Source organism: Perognathus longimembris, chromosome 9 (assembly GCF_023159225.1).
Source record: "Perognathus longimembris pacificus isolate PPM17 chromosome 9, ASM2315922v1, whole genome shotgun sequence".
Lineage (NCBI taxonomy): Eukaryota > Metazoa > Chordata > Mammalia > Rodentia > Heteromyidae > Perognathus > Perognathus longimembris.
In genome coordinates, this window is record NC_063169.1 from 16453053 (window position 1) to 16465959 (window position 12907).

The window sequence follows — 12907 nt, forward strand, 5'->3', positions numbered from 1 at the left end:
CCCATAATTCAATAATCCCAACAAATTATTCACATTGAATTCAGACACTCTGTATTATAAATGCCATTTGCTTATATTAAATACAGACAAAAATTGAGCACATTAAGGAAGGAAGGAAGGAAGGAAGGAAGGAAGGAAGGAAGGAAGGAAGGAAGGAAGGAAGGAAGGAAGGAAGGGAAGGAGGAAGGGGGAGGGAGGGAGAAAGGAAGGAAGGAAGGAAAAGAAGAGAGAGGGGAAGGGTGGGAAGGAGAAAGGAAGGAAGGAGGAAGAGAGGGAGGGAGGGAGGGAATAAGGAAGAAGGAAGGAAGGAAGAAGGGAGGGAGGGGAGGGAAGGAAAGAAGGAAGGAAGGGAAAGAGAGAGGGAGGGTAGGAGGAAGGAAGGAAAGAAAGAAAGAAAGAAAGAAAGAAAGAAAGAAAGAAAGAAAGAAAGAAAGAAAGAAAGAAAGAAAGAAAGAAAGAAAGAAGAAAAAAGAAAGAAAGAAAGGAAGGAAGGAAGGAAGGAAGGAAGGAAGGAAGGAAGGAAGGAAGGGAAGGAAAGAAGGAAGGAAAGAGAAAGGAATTCACTCATCAATATTTTCCCATGTTATCAATGGCTTAACAGCACTTTTTCCTAATGTATGGTGCAGTATAAATGGCACACAGCATATAGTGTTTATATTGTTGCAAAATTTTTGTTTACATATTTTTTTGTCCATTGTAGGGCTTGATCTCAGGGCATGGACACTGTGCCAAACTACTCTGTGCTCAAGGCTAGTGCTCCAACATTCAAGCCACAGTGCGACTTCCAGTTTTGGAGTGGTTAATTGGAGATAAGAGTCTCTTCAGGAGTATTCTTGCCAAGGGGGCTTCAAACCTAGATCCTCAGATCTCAGCCTCCTGAGCAGCTAGGATTAAAGGTGTGAGCCACTGGCACCTGGTTTATGGTTGCAAGTTTTAATCCTTAAATGAATTCATTGTGTAATAGGTGTCTATTTCATAAGTTATGTAAACAATTCAATGTTATACATATTGTCTTCAATGTAAAAATTCCACAGCCAAAGAGTTTAGAAGTTGCTGAGGATTACACAATAGGGCCAGGATATCCAATCTAGAATATTCTGACCAAAGATTGTATAAAATGTGCTTGTCCATGCTTCCACATCCTTTTTCTTGTTCTTTTCTGAGTCTCTTGATATATTTCTTTCCTGAGACAATCGTTTACCACATAACCAATATTGCCAATAAAGATACTTATTCCAGGGCATCAAAATCAAGCAAGAAAAAAAAAAGCAGGACAGCAAGTCAAAACCTCTTGGTGATTTCTTCTACCCTAGCATTTTATAATGTGTCCCTCATCATTACTGAGGGTCTTGTTTCTGAGAATCCCTCACAGCGAAGTCATTGCAGTTCCCTAAGAAACTAACACCTTCAGGAATCCTTATATTCACACACACACACACATACACACGCACACACACACACACACACACACACACACACACACACACACCTGCAGCTGAATCACATCCATTAACCCTTCGGGACACTTTCATGATCATGCCATTTTCATTTTTCCTTTCTCAAAGCTCTAAGCTCCACCTTCCTGAGCTGCCATATTTTGCTTCCTTTCCTCCCTTTGTCTTTGTCAGTTACTCTCAGTTACTCTTCCTGCTTACTCTGTGCTGAGTTGGGCGACACTTGATATAGAGAAGAAAGTTGGTTTGTGATTGTTCAAATCAATAAATATGAATTTTTATCACTGATATTGGATATAAGCCCAATTTACTTTAATATTCTTACCTTATTTTGAAATAATGGAAAAGATTATATAAACATGTGTGAAAACCATCACTCAGTTCATTCAATTGCAAATTTAAAAGGTACTAATTGGATGTGTCTTGGGGCAGATCACACAACTCATTGACATTTTCTTGTCTAAGTAATGGACCTAATAATATCTTCATGTCTTTAATTCCATAAATACTTATGAAATACACCCATGAGTTAAGTGATATTTTGGGCACTTGTGATAAAATGACAGTCTTTGATTCAATCCTGTTTAGATGTAGGCTTGGTTCAGTGGGAGAGACAGCCAGAAAAATTTATTTACAGTGTGACAAACCTTCTCATGAGGAATGTCATAGGAATTACTGTGGTGTTTTGGAAGTGTGTTTGGGTGAAACGCATTCCAGACTAAGAAAAGGGGGCCAAGAATCTCTTTCTTTGTAAAATTCAAGGCTGATGGTACTTATAATGTTCGTGAAAATATGCATGTACATATACATGTGTGCATCATTAGGAAGAGGTACACAGGAAAAAGTGTCTTTCATGTGAACAAAATTATATTTTTAACAATTGAAATAAGTTTAATAGTTGCTTTCAAAAAGAATAAGGTAGTTGTTTTTTGTTTTTTGTTTTTAAGTTTGAAGTGTCACTGGAGAATGACAGGGACTAGATCACATATATGGTTTCTTTAAAAGTGTTGACTATCCCCCAATGAAAAGCTAATAAAGGAGAAAACAACCAGAGTTGCAGTTTTAATGAAGTGTAGAGACTGGATTATAGAGATGCCAAACTGAAATGGAGAATGCAGTTCAGAGACTGAATTAGAAAGAATACACATGAACGATTATGCTGATTGTGGTGTCATAATATGGAAGGAATAAATGGATGTGAGAGCTGAGGAGTATAGAATTGACTTAGAGGGATTGACTGTGGAACCTATATAAGAAAGTAATCAAGGAAGTTGTTTAGGTTTCTCTCTTAGGCTGCTAGTGGATAGAAAAGTCATAAGAGGACGTGATAATCATTGTGGAGTGATAATCTATCTTTTTGGAATGTATTGAATTTCTTGAAAAATTAAGTGAAATAATTTATTTGAAAGCAACTACCACAATTTATAATGCACTAAAGCTTGTTTCTGTAGTCATTTCCACCTACTTAGACTTCCAATATTATTCAAGTATTTTAATAGCAAAACCGGGAATAGACTCCCAGGCTTCTGCGTTACAGCCCAGAGTTCTTTGTTAATGGACTGCTAAACTATAAACAAAGATGAAACACAGACATTTTAAGGCAAATATTCACAACTTGTTCTGGATTTGCTTACAAGCTGACAGCTATCCAAGTTATTTTTAGTTTATATTTAAAATGAATCATATGTTCTAAAATGACTGACAGAAACACAGCTTTGTTTCCAAAACCAATTCTTTTCCATCATTTTTGGACATCATTCAGAGCTACAACAGATTTGCATGGTGTTGAAAAGCATTCATCCAGGACAACAACAAATGCTAATTATCATAAAAAATAAATAGATCCTGCTAGTATCATTTTAAGAGTTTCTCCTACTCCAGCCCTATATGTCATGGTCTATGCCATCTGTTTTGGGACAGGAGCAAAGACTGAAAATGTAATGATCATGTATTAAACTGGACACCACCATGGAAATGAAGTAAATGAAAATAGAAGTAGCACATATAATGAATAAATTTGGAAAGGGAAAAAGGAATCATGTTAGTAATTGTTCATGTGTGCCCCGTAGTAAACAGTTGATAGGGCAGTCCATAATAGTCAGTAATGTTTATCCTGCTGGGTGTGAGGGAGGAAATAACCATTTCAGTTCACAGTCCCTACTATTATCACATAGCTTCCTGCATTGTCACACAGTAATTCTGTTTATTTGAAAAGTTCGCAAATCCTTGTTTTTGTATTCTTTTACAAAGAGTCTATCATGGGACTTTAAAATATAAATCAAAAGGACCAAAGGAATACTTAAGTGTATTTATGGATACAGTTCAGAATGATTTCTCTACTTATAATGGACTTATAGTCCATTAAATTACATGAAATAATTATTTCTGTAGTTACTCGTTATCTTTTACTGTCAGGCAACTTAGAACATTCAACTTCAATCAAAAATGATATAAAATAAAGGAGATAACAAATTATCAGTTACAAATAAAATTAGCTAATTAAGAATAATCAAATGCCTAGGCTATGACAAATAATTCTGAAATAAACATGGCTGTTCTGGTGGTCTTACTGTATCCTACTTTGTAATTTTATGTGTAAAAGACCAGTAGTAAAATTGGTGGATCTGAGGGTGAGTATATGGGTAATTTTTTGAGGAACCTCCACACTACTTTCCAGAGTAGTCCAATGTTTACATTCCTACCAATAGTCTATTAGTGTTCCCTTTTGGCCACATCCTCACCAGCATCTGTTGCTTGCTTTCTTGGTAATTACCATTCTAACTGGGGGGGAGATAGAATCTCAGTGTTGATTTGGTTTGCATTTTCTTTATGGACAGAGAGGTTGAGCATTTCTGCATATGTGTATTGGCCACTTTTATGTCTTCCTGAGAAGAATAGTTTTAGCTCATTGGCCCATTAATTAATTGGCCCATTAATTAATTTCTTTAGCTGTCAAAAATCTTATCCCATTGACTATGTTGTTTTAGCTTGTTGACTATGTCCTTTGCTAGGCAGAAACTTTTTGAGTTTGATGCAGTCCTATTTATTAAGTCTTTCTTTTATTTGTTATGATTCTAGAATTTTACTCAGAAAGTTTCTACATATGCTCAGAAGCATTAATGTTTTTCCCTTACACTTTCCTGTAACAGTTTCATATTTTCAGGTCTTACATTGGGGTCTTTGACACATTATGAATTTGTGCTGGTGCAGGGTAATATATATGGATCTAGTTTCAGTTTTCTGTATGTGAATATCCATTTTTGTATAGTGAAGCTATCGAATTAGCCTTGATACTCATTAATGGAAAATGAATCAAGAAAATATGATATATATACACACATATATATATATGTAAGAATTTTACTCATCCACCAGAAAGAATGATATTGTAGCATTTGTAAAGAAATCACATGGAAAAATTGTGTTAAATGAAGTAATTCAGCCCAGAGAAACAAGAATCTATAATTTCCTTGTATGTGGAAGCTAGAATTAGCTTATACTCTTATAAGTAAATGTTTTGGGTGGTATGCAAGTATGTATAAATGAAGTAACTGAAATGAGATAGATTCGAGCAAAAGCTCAAATAGTGTAATTCCCTAGAAAGGCAAAATCAAAGTTCAGCTACATAAAATCTTAGTTATTGGGTACTTGGAAAGGTTGGGTGGGGCCAAGAATAAGTGGATAGACAAATGGAGAAAAGAAGAAGAGGAGAATGCAGTCAAGAATCCAGTGTATATGCTACAAAATTAGAAGAGTGAGGGAAGGGGTAGGTAGAAGAGGGAAGAGTAAGAATATTGGAGGGGCTGGGGATATGGCCTAGTGGCAAGAGTGCTTGCCTCATATACATGAGGCCCTGGGTTCAATTCCCCAGTACCACATATACAGAAAATGGCCAGAAGTGGCGCTGTTGCTCAAGTGGCAGAGTGCTAGCCTTGAGCAAAAAGAAGCCAGGGACAGTGCTGAGGCCCTGAGTCCAAGCCCCAGGATTGGCAAAAAATAATATATATATATATATATATATATATATATGAAGGATGCCATTGATTAAGATGCATTATATTCAGAAACTACTTTGTTAAATGGCAACACCTTAGTACAACTACTTAAAGATAATAACAATAGTAGTAATAATAACAGTATTAATATTAATAAAATTAAGTCTCAAAAACAAAAATGAAGAATGAAGTACCCTTTATTGTAAATTAGAAGTTTAATAAAGGCAGGGCTTTGTTTCCATACTGACATATAAGCACATGTATAATCCCTGGCAATGCAGAAGTAGTCCATTTGATATGTGTAAAGTTAACCATTGCATGATATGGATCATTAATAACTATTGTTTTGATGCAGAGGATTTTAAGGCATATTTTCTGCAAACAAATGTCATAATTTTAAATGAACAAAATTTAAATAATCAAGGACTTTTTTAAATATCCAAGTATGTATGTTACCTTAAAAATAAGGGAATGATGAATTTTCTTTTAAATAATTTAACTTTTTTAATTCACTTAGTCTTAGGTCAGCAACCTACTAAAATTGTCTAAGTAGAAACAGCTATAAATGTTAGGTTATTTCAGTTGATCTTGGTCATAGAAAAGTTTAGAATATAATTTGTAGCAAGGATATATTAACTGCATATACAACTTTACCAAACTGGTGTACAACTTGTTCAGAAATACCACTATTTATTTGTTTACCCACTCATGTTTGCTATGATTGATATAAGCATGGCACATAGGTAATAGTGAAGACAAAAAATACATGCATATACATTTTGAACTTTTTCCAATTTTCTTCTTAGCATGAAGAGTTATAAGAATACAAAATATCACACACCTGTGTAGATTAAAGTTGTGTGTATCCGGTTGTAAGATACTTGAATGATGTTGGGAGAAAATAGAGTAGTGATTCACATATGGCTTCACAACGAATATGTATACATTTTCTGTGCTTCTGTGACCAGCCCCATAAACGGGAAGTGAACCAATTTGTAAAGGAGAATACTTGGATTGTTACACACAATGAAGACCTGACAAAGCATTCATCCCCTGACTCCATTTAAATTAAATGATAGAACTTTACCAATGACCAAATATATATTATATTACATATATAGTATATATATTTATAGTATTTGTATATTATATACATACATATATAATATACTAATATCTCATTTAAGTTAAAAGACAAAGATTGTTGAGTACTTTAAGGACATCTATTGATATAAAGATAAACATTTTTCATAAATATTTAATTTTTTCAATATGTAAAACAAGATTATTCTACTAATTTGTATTTAAACTATGTCAACAAAAACAGTTTTAAAATATTTTCACTGTTTTTTTCTCAACCTACAATTTTCTATTCCCTAGGAAAAGTTCTTTTCCATTGGTTTGCAGTGATCAATTTTACTAGCAAATGCAAAAAGAAAAAATCTACATTAAATTTTGGACCCCACAAGCATACAAAGTGTATAGACACAAAGGAATAATGAATGTTCCTATCATATTTTGTGATAATATAAATTCTAATGAATTTCAATTATGATGCAAATTTAAAAGCTTAGTAAAATGTTCTAAAATTAAATGTTTACATCTTAATTTGAAGTTTTTAGGGGGAAGGGGTAGGTCAGTCATGGGGTGTGAACTCTGGGCCTGGGAACTGTCCCTGAGCTCTTCAGCTAAAGGCTAGCACTCTACCACTTGAGCCACAGCGCCATATCATGCGTTCTGGTGGTTCATTGGAAATAAGAGTCTCATAGACTTTCCTGCTCCAGTTGGCTTTGAACCTCGATCCTCAGATTTCTGCTTCCAGAGTAGCTAGAATTACATCATGAGCCTGGCTACATCTTAATTTGAAGATCACTGTTTAGACTACAAAAAACATCCTTGAATGGTCTATGGCCATCCCAACCTGAATGTACTCATCTCTTCTAAGACATCCTTGAATGAAATCATTTGTCATTTTATATTTAGCAGGATATTTCTTTTACCAATATAACTATCAACAATACTTGAAGGTTAATTTTTGTTGTTGATTTTCTTCTATTTCTCTGACTTTGATTAACTCAAGGTAGCCATTTGTATACAAAATCCATAATGTAATTAAACTAAGAAAGCAGAGCCCAAAATGAAAATATTCTTTTTTGACAGGGAAATAATGACCATTTCCATAAATTGTATCTTCTAAATTCTAGTATCCACACAAAAGTGGTTATAGAACTCTTGAAAACTTCAGTGAGTATTACATTGTTCCATACTGGGGAAAAATATTTAAAACCTCAACATGCCTTATGAATGCAAATTTTATTACACTACCTATATATATTACATTTAAGCCAGAAAAATTGTTAAGACAAATTTGTGAATTTTCTGAGACTTTCATTTGACAACTAACACTGCAGCTTTGTTGTAAGAAATGGCCTTTCATTCACTCATATATAAATTATCTGGATAGATATTTCACTATTTATCTCATTTACCTCATATTGTTTATTCAGTTTACAGTTCAAACTAGTTGATGTATTACTGCAAAGAAGAATATATTTTACAAATACAGGAAAAAGCCTGTGAGTTAGCTGGTATTTTGTTTGGGTGTATCAAATTAACATTAGTAGTTACTCTTTTTTAAATTAATGTAAAAAGAAGCAAACAATATCCCACCAACACACAAGACAGAACCACAGTAAGAATCTGGACTGTGTTCTAGAGAATGATACACATTTAACACATTGCCCAAAGGCTTCTGGTTGTTCTTACCAGTGCTGTCATCATACACCACGGTGACGGTTTTCCACTTGAAAAACTGCACCAAGTCCAAAATGGCACGGCTGAGTGAAGAGAAGTCAGGGTAGAGACTGACATAGAAGGAATCTTTGTTGTCCGACACCTGGTGTTTCCAGCGGGTCTGGATGTGGGGAACCCCCAGAGCATTACAGATCGACTGCACTGCATTGGCTGAGGAGCTGTGCGAAGGCCCGAAGATGGCAGCCACCCCAAGAGACAGTTGATCACAGGCTGAAGAGGAGACAGAAGTCTGTTAATAAGACGGGCGGCCAGTGTACCCAGTTATACCACCTTATTATTAGAGGTCAAAGGTATCATCCTTATAAAAGACTTGTCTTATTATACTCACATTCCACTTTTATTTCATCTACCTCGGCCAATTTTCAATTCGTTCTAAGAGGGTTAATTCAGCCAATCTCTGCAATCCAAAGCTAAATAATTCCATAAATAATGTCAAGGAAAGGACAGAGAGAAGGACAAAAAAAAATACATACATTTTTTATTTATTCTTTATGGTGTAGGTGCTTTGGTGTGTCTTAAACTCAGGGCCTGTGTGTTATTCCTGAGCTTTCATGCTCAAGGCTAGTGCTCTAAGGCCAACCACAGCTCTCCTTAAAGCTTTCATGGCAGTTTTGGGGAGATGAAGAGTTTCATAGACTTTCCAGCCTAAGCAGGCTTCAAACTGCAATCCTCAGATCTCAGCTTCCCGAATAGCCAGAATTACAGGCATGAGCCACCAACATCCAGCACAAACAGAATAGTTTTTAACTGCAGGTGGGACAAATATAATGACTTCAGAAGATAATAGTTCTTATTGTGAATGTAGAGAAATAGTATTTTTTCTCAAGTTGTACATGCATGTGTGCATGCATGTGTGTGCATGTGAGTGTATGCACACACGTGTGTGTGAGAGAGTGCTGAGGCTTGAACTCAGGGTTTCACTCTTGGCTTTTTTGCCCAAGGCGATGCTCTACCATTTGAGCCATTCCTGTTTCCTAACATTTCAAATAATGTAAAGCCATTTTGTCCCCTTTTCCCACCAAACTAGATATGCACAACAATGACAAGTTTATATATAGATAAAAATAGAGCTAGCTAGCTAGCTAGATGATGGAAAGAAAGAAAGATAGATAGAAAGATGGTAGATAGATGACACAGATCAAGTGAGGGGAACAACTCTTCAGAAAAACTTTTACTATCATGAGTATGAAGAGCAAGAAAATTATTTGATAAATATTGAATACAAAACTATTAGGTAAGTATTCAATCATCTTCAAATACTTGGTTTTGGGGTTATACAACTTTTATATTTTTCCAAAATAGATATTTAAAGTCAACATATACTCAGAAAATTTTGCTTACAGCAGTAATGATTGTAGTACCTATAAGTAGAAGAAATAAACTAGAGGGTATGCAGATTAAAACACATGTACCAAAAAACAAAAACAAAAACAAAAACACATTTACCAGTAACTGTGACTCTAAGGCACACAAAACCACATGGTGAGTTTGTGCCTAGAAAGTGAATACTTTTTGGAAACATGAAAATTATTTCTAGGTATCCAAAGGCCGGGACTGGGAAATGTACTTTGTCTTATTTAATTAAGATTAATGGTTAGAAGTTTCTCATGAATTTTGACCCAATTCAAGTTTGTAAAAATTGTAAGGAAAAATTGAAAATATCCAAAAAGAAGTAGTTTATCCCAAGAGGAAATGGCTCTCCAGCAATATAACCGCAATATTAAAACAGAGCCAAATAGTTATAGGCATAAATTAGATGTTATGGCTCAGTTCTTCCCAAATATAAAATCAACAATTCTGAGATTGTTTATTCAATTTTCTACATTAAATATGGTGTGACAGACAAAGAAGCACTAAACCAACATGATATAAATACAATGATTCTGAATTATAGATTCTCTGTAAATGACTATTGGAATTCTGAATCAGCAGAAAGGAATCTGAAAATTTTCACTCTACATAGGATTTTATTTCATATACATTGAGAACAAATGGTCTTTCCAACTTAGAATTTAAACAAGTAAAACACCAAGATAAGCTAAAAAAGTTATATTTGGCCAAGTGTATTTCTTTTTGTTTATTTCTTTTCTAATTCTATTTTGTTATTTTCTTACTCTAATTGTCTGCAGCACTGGGAATGAAACCCAGAGCCTCACATGTGTTAACAAAAAAATCTACCACTGTGTTGCCATCCCAGCTATCTAATTTTAAGAGAATGGCAAAAAAAAAAAAAAAAAGAAGAGTCTGAAATGGCTGGGCACCAGTGGCTCACATGAACAGAAAAGTCCATGAGACTTAACTATAGAAAAGCCAGATGTGGAGCTGTTACACCCTCTTCCCCCCTCCCCCCCTCAGGCCTTGAGTTCAAGCCTCCCTGCCAGCACCAGCTAACAAACAAAACCCAAAAAAGAAACCACAAAAAACAACAAAAAAGAAACCCATTAAAAAAATCTTTTACAGGGGCTGGGGATATGGCCTAGTGGCAAGAGTGCCTGCCTCATATACATGAGGCCCTGGGTTCGATTCCTCAGCACCACATATACAGAAAATGGCCAGAAGTGGCGCTGTGGCTCAAGTGGCAGAGTGCTAGCCTTGAGCAAAAAGGAAGCCAGGGACAGTGCTCAGGCCCTGCGTTCAAGCCCCAGGACTGGCCAAAAAAAAAAAAAAAATCTTTTACAAAGAAAAAGTAAAGAATACTTGTATTATATTTATAAAACTTGATCAGTTTTGTAAATTATAAAATATGTAGGGCTGGGAATGTGGTTTAGTGGAAGAATGCTCACCTAGCATGCATGAAGCACTGGTTTTGATTCCTCAGCATCTCATATACAGAAAAAGCCAGAAGTGACACTGTGGCTCAAGTGGTAGAGTGCTAGCCTTGAGCAAAAGAAAGCCAGGGATATTGCTCAGGCCCAGACTTAAAGCCCCAGAACTGGCAACAAATTAAAATAAACTAGAAAATATTTTATAAAATTTAAAATTATTTCAAAGAAGACATGGAGAATGTAATGATACATTTTCATTACAGTATGACAACTACGTTTAAATTCTAACATCAAATGAATTAAACGTTTATAAAATGTTAAGTTCATTAAGTCTACACCAAAGCAAAACAACAAAGAAACAGGTCAAAATAGTAATGTTTTGCTTTTTGAGTGGTGAGGATGTGTTAGTCAAACTTTTTGTTGCTGTGACAAATGGCTTAAAAAAATGAACTTGAAGGTGGGAAGATTTATTTTGCATCACAGTTTCACAAGCTTTAGTTCATGGGGGCTGGCTTCCCTGACAGGGCAGAAACATCATTGGGGAATGGCACAGTAGAAGAAACTACAAACACCTCATAATGGACCAGAAGGAAGAGAGCCCAAACACAGAACTGTACCGAGGGGCTTCCTAATTTTGCTTTTGGCCAAGTGTATTTCACATAGAAGTATCTTTTTTCTTTTTTTTTTATTGCCAGTCGTGGGGTTTGGACTCAGGGCCTGAGCACTGTCCCTAGCTTCTTTTTGCTCAAGGCTAGCACTCTGCCACTTGAGACAGAGGACCACTTCTAGCTTTCACTGTGTATGTGGTACTGAGGAATCAAACCCAGGACTTCATGCATGCAACTCAAGCACTCTACCACTAAGCCATATTCCCAACCCTAGAAGTATCTTTTATTTTCTTTGTGACATAGTCTATATGCTCAGATTAGCCTCATACACAGACCTTCCTGCCTCCACCTCTGAAGTAATTAGGATTATAGGAAGGTACCAAAATGATCTGCTTAATAGAGCTATTTAAAATAATGCACAAGTCAAAAGATATCTCAAGTTCTAATATATCAATTATTTCATTCATTGGGCAAAGCAGTTTTACCTATGAAAGATTGATTTCTGACTTATAGTAGTGGGGTTTGAACTCAAGATCTTGTGATCTTATATTTAAATTTAGTAAAATAATTAAAAAATTATTTGTGTACTTTGAAAATGATATTTCCCAAATACTGTAATCCCAACATAATGCCCTGTTAAATGTCTCCACATTCTATAAGGTTTAATAGCTCAATGAACAAGATCCAAATTGCATTCAATGTTATAACATCTTCTAAAAAGGTACTCACACATTTTTCTTCGCTTTCCCTAGCTTCAGGCAAGTGTCAATGGATATGTTTTAGTTCCAATGGGTTTTTAATGGATGACAAATTCCTTAGAATATTTTGGCAAAAAGATGACTTTATCACCTTATAAGTTTGTTCAAGTATTCCTGGAACAGTATTCGGTATTTTTATGCTACTCTTTTGAAATCTTGATAAAGAAATCTATTAATATCTTATCTATATTGTACTCACATCATATTCTGAATGCTTTCATTAGAGATAAAGCGTCTTGTTTCTAATGAAAATAGTCATGAACTATGCCATTAATCAAAGACACTTGTCTTGCAATTAATGAGTTATTTTGCACTTGTGATGACAAATGCAACATTTTATGATAAACTTTAACCTTTTCCTCCTATCAGCCCTCCAAGCCTCTCATCACCCTGACATGCTTCTGAAATGTGAAAATATATTTATATTCATAAAGATATGAATTCAAAGGGCAGGCAGAAGAGAGCTTTGATAAACACAAGTTAGCAGCTGGGGGAAAAGAAGGTTCCTTTCAT

General features: G+C 35.1%; 1 protein-coding gene across 3 annotated transcripts in view; it reads right to left on the minus strand.

Moving 5' to 3' along the window:
- Grik2 (glutamate ionotropic receptor kainate type subunit 2) overlaps positions 1-12907 on the minus strand; it is a 533318-nt gene that overhangs the window by 317525 nt on the left and 202886 nt on the right. For all 3 annotated transcript variants that reach the window (XM_048353764.1, XM_048353765.1, XM_048353766.1), the window contains exon 4: positions 8216-8473. In XM_048353764.1, coding sequence (XP_048209721.1) covers positions 8216-8473 — 258 coding nt within the window. The remainder of the gene's footprint in view (positions 1-8215; positions 8474-12907) is intronic.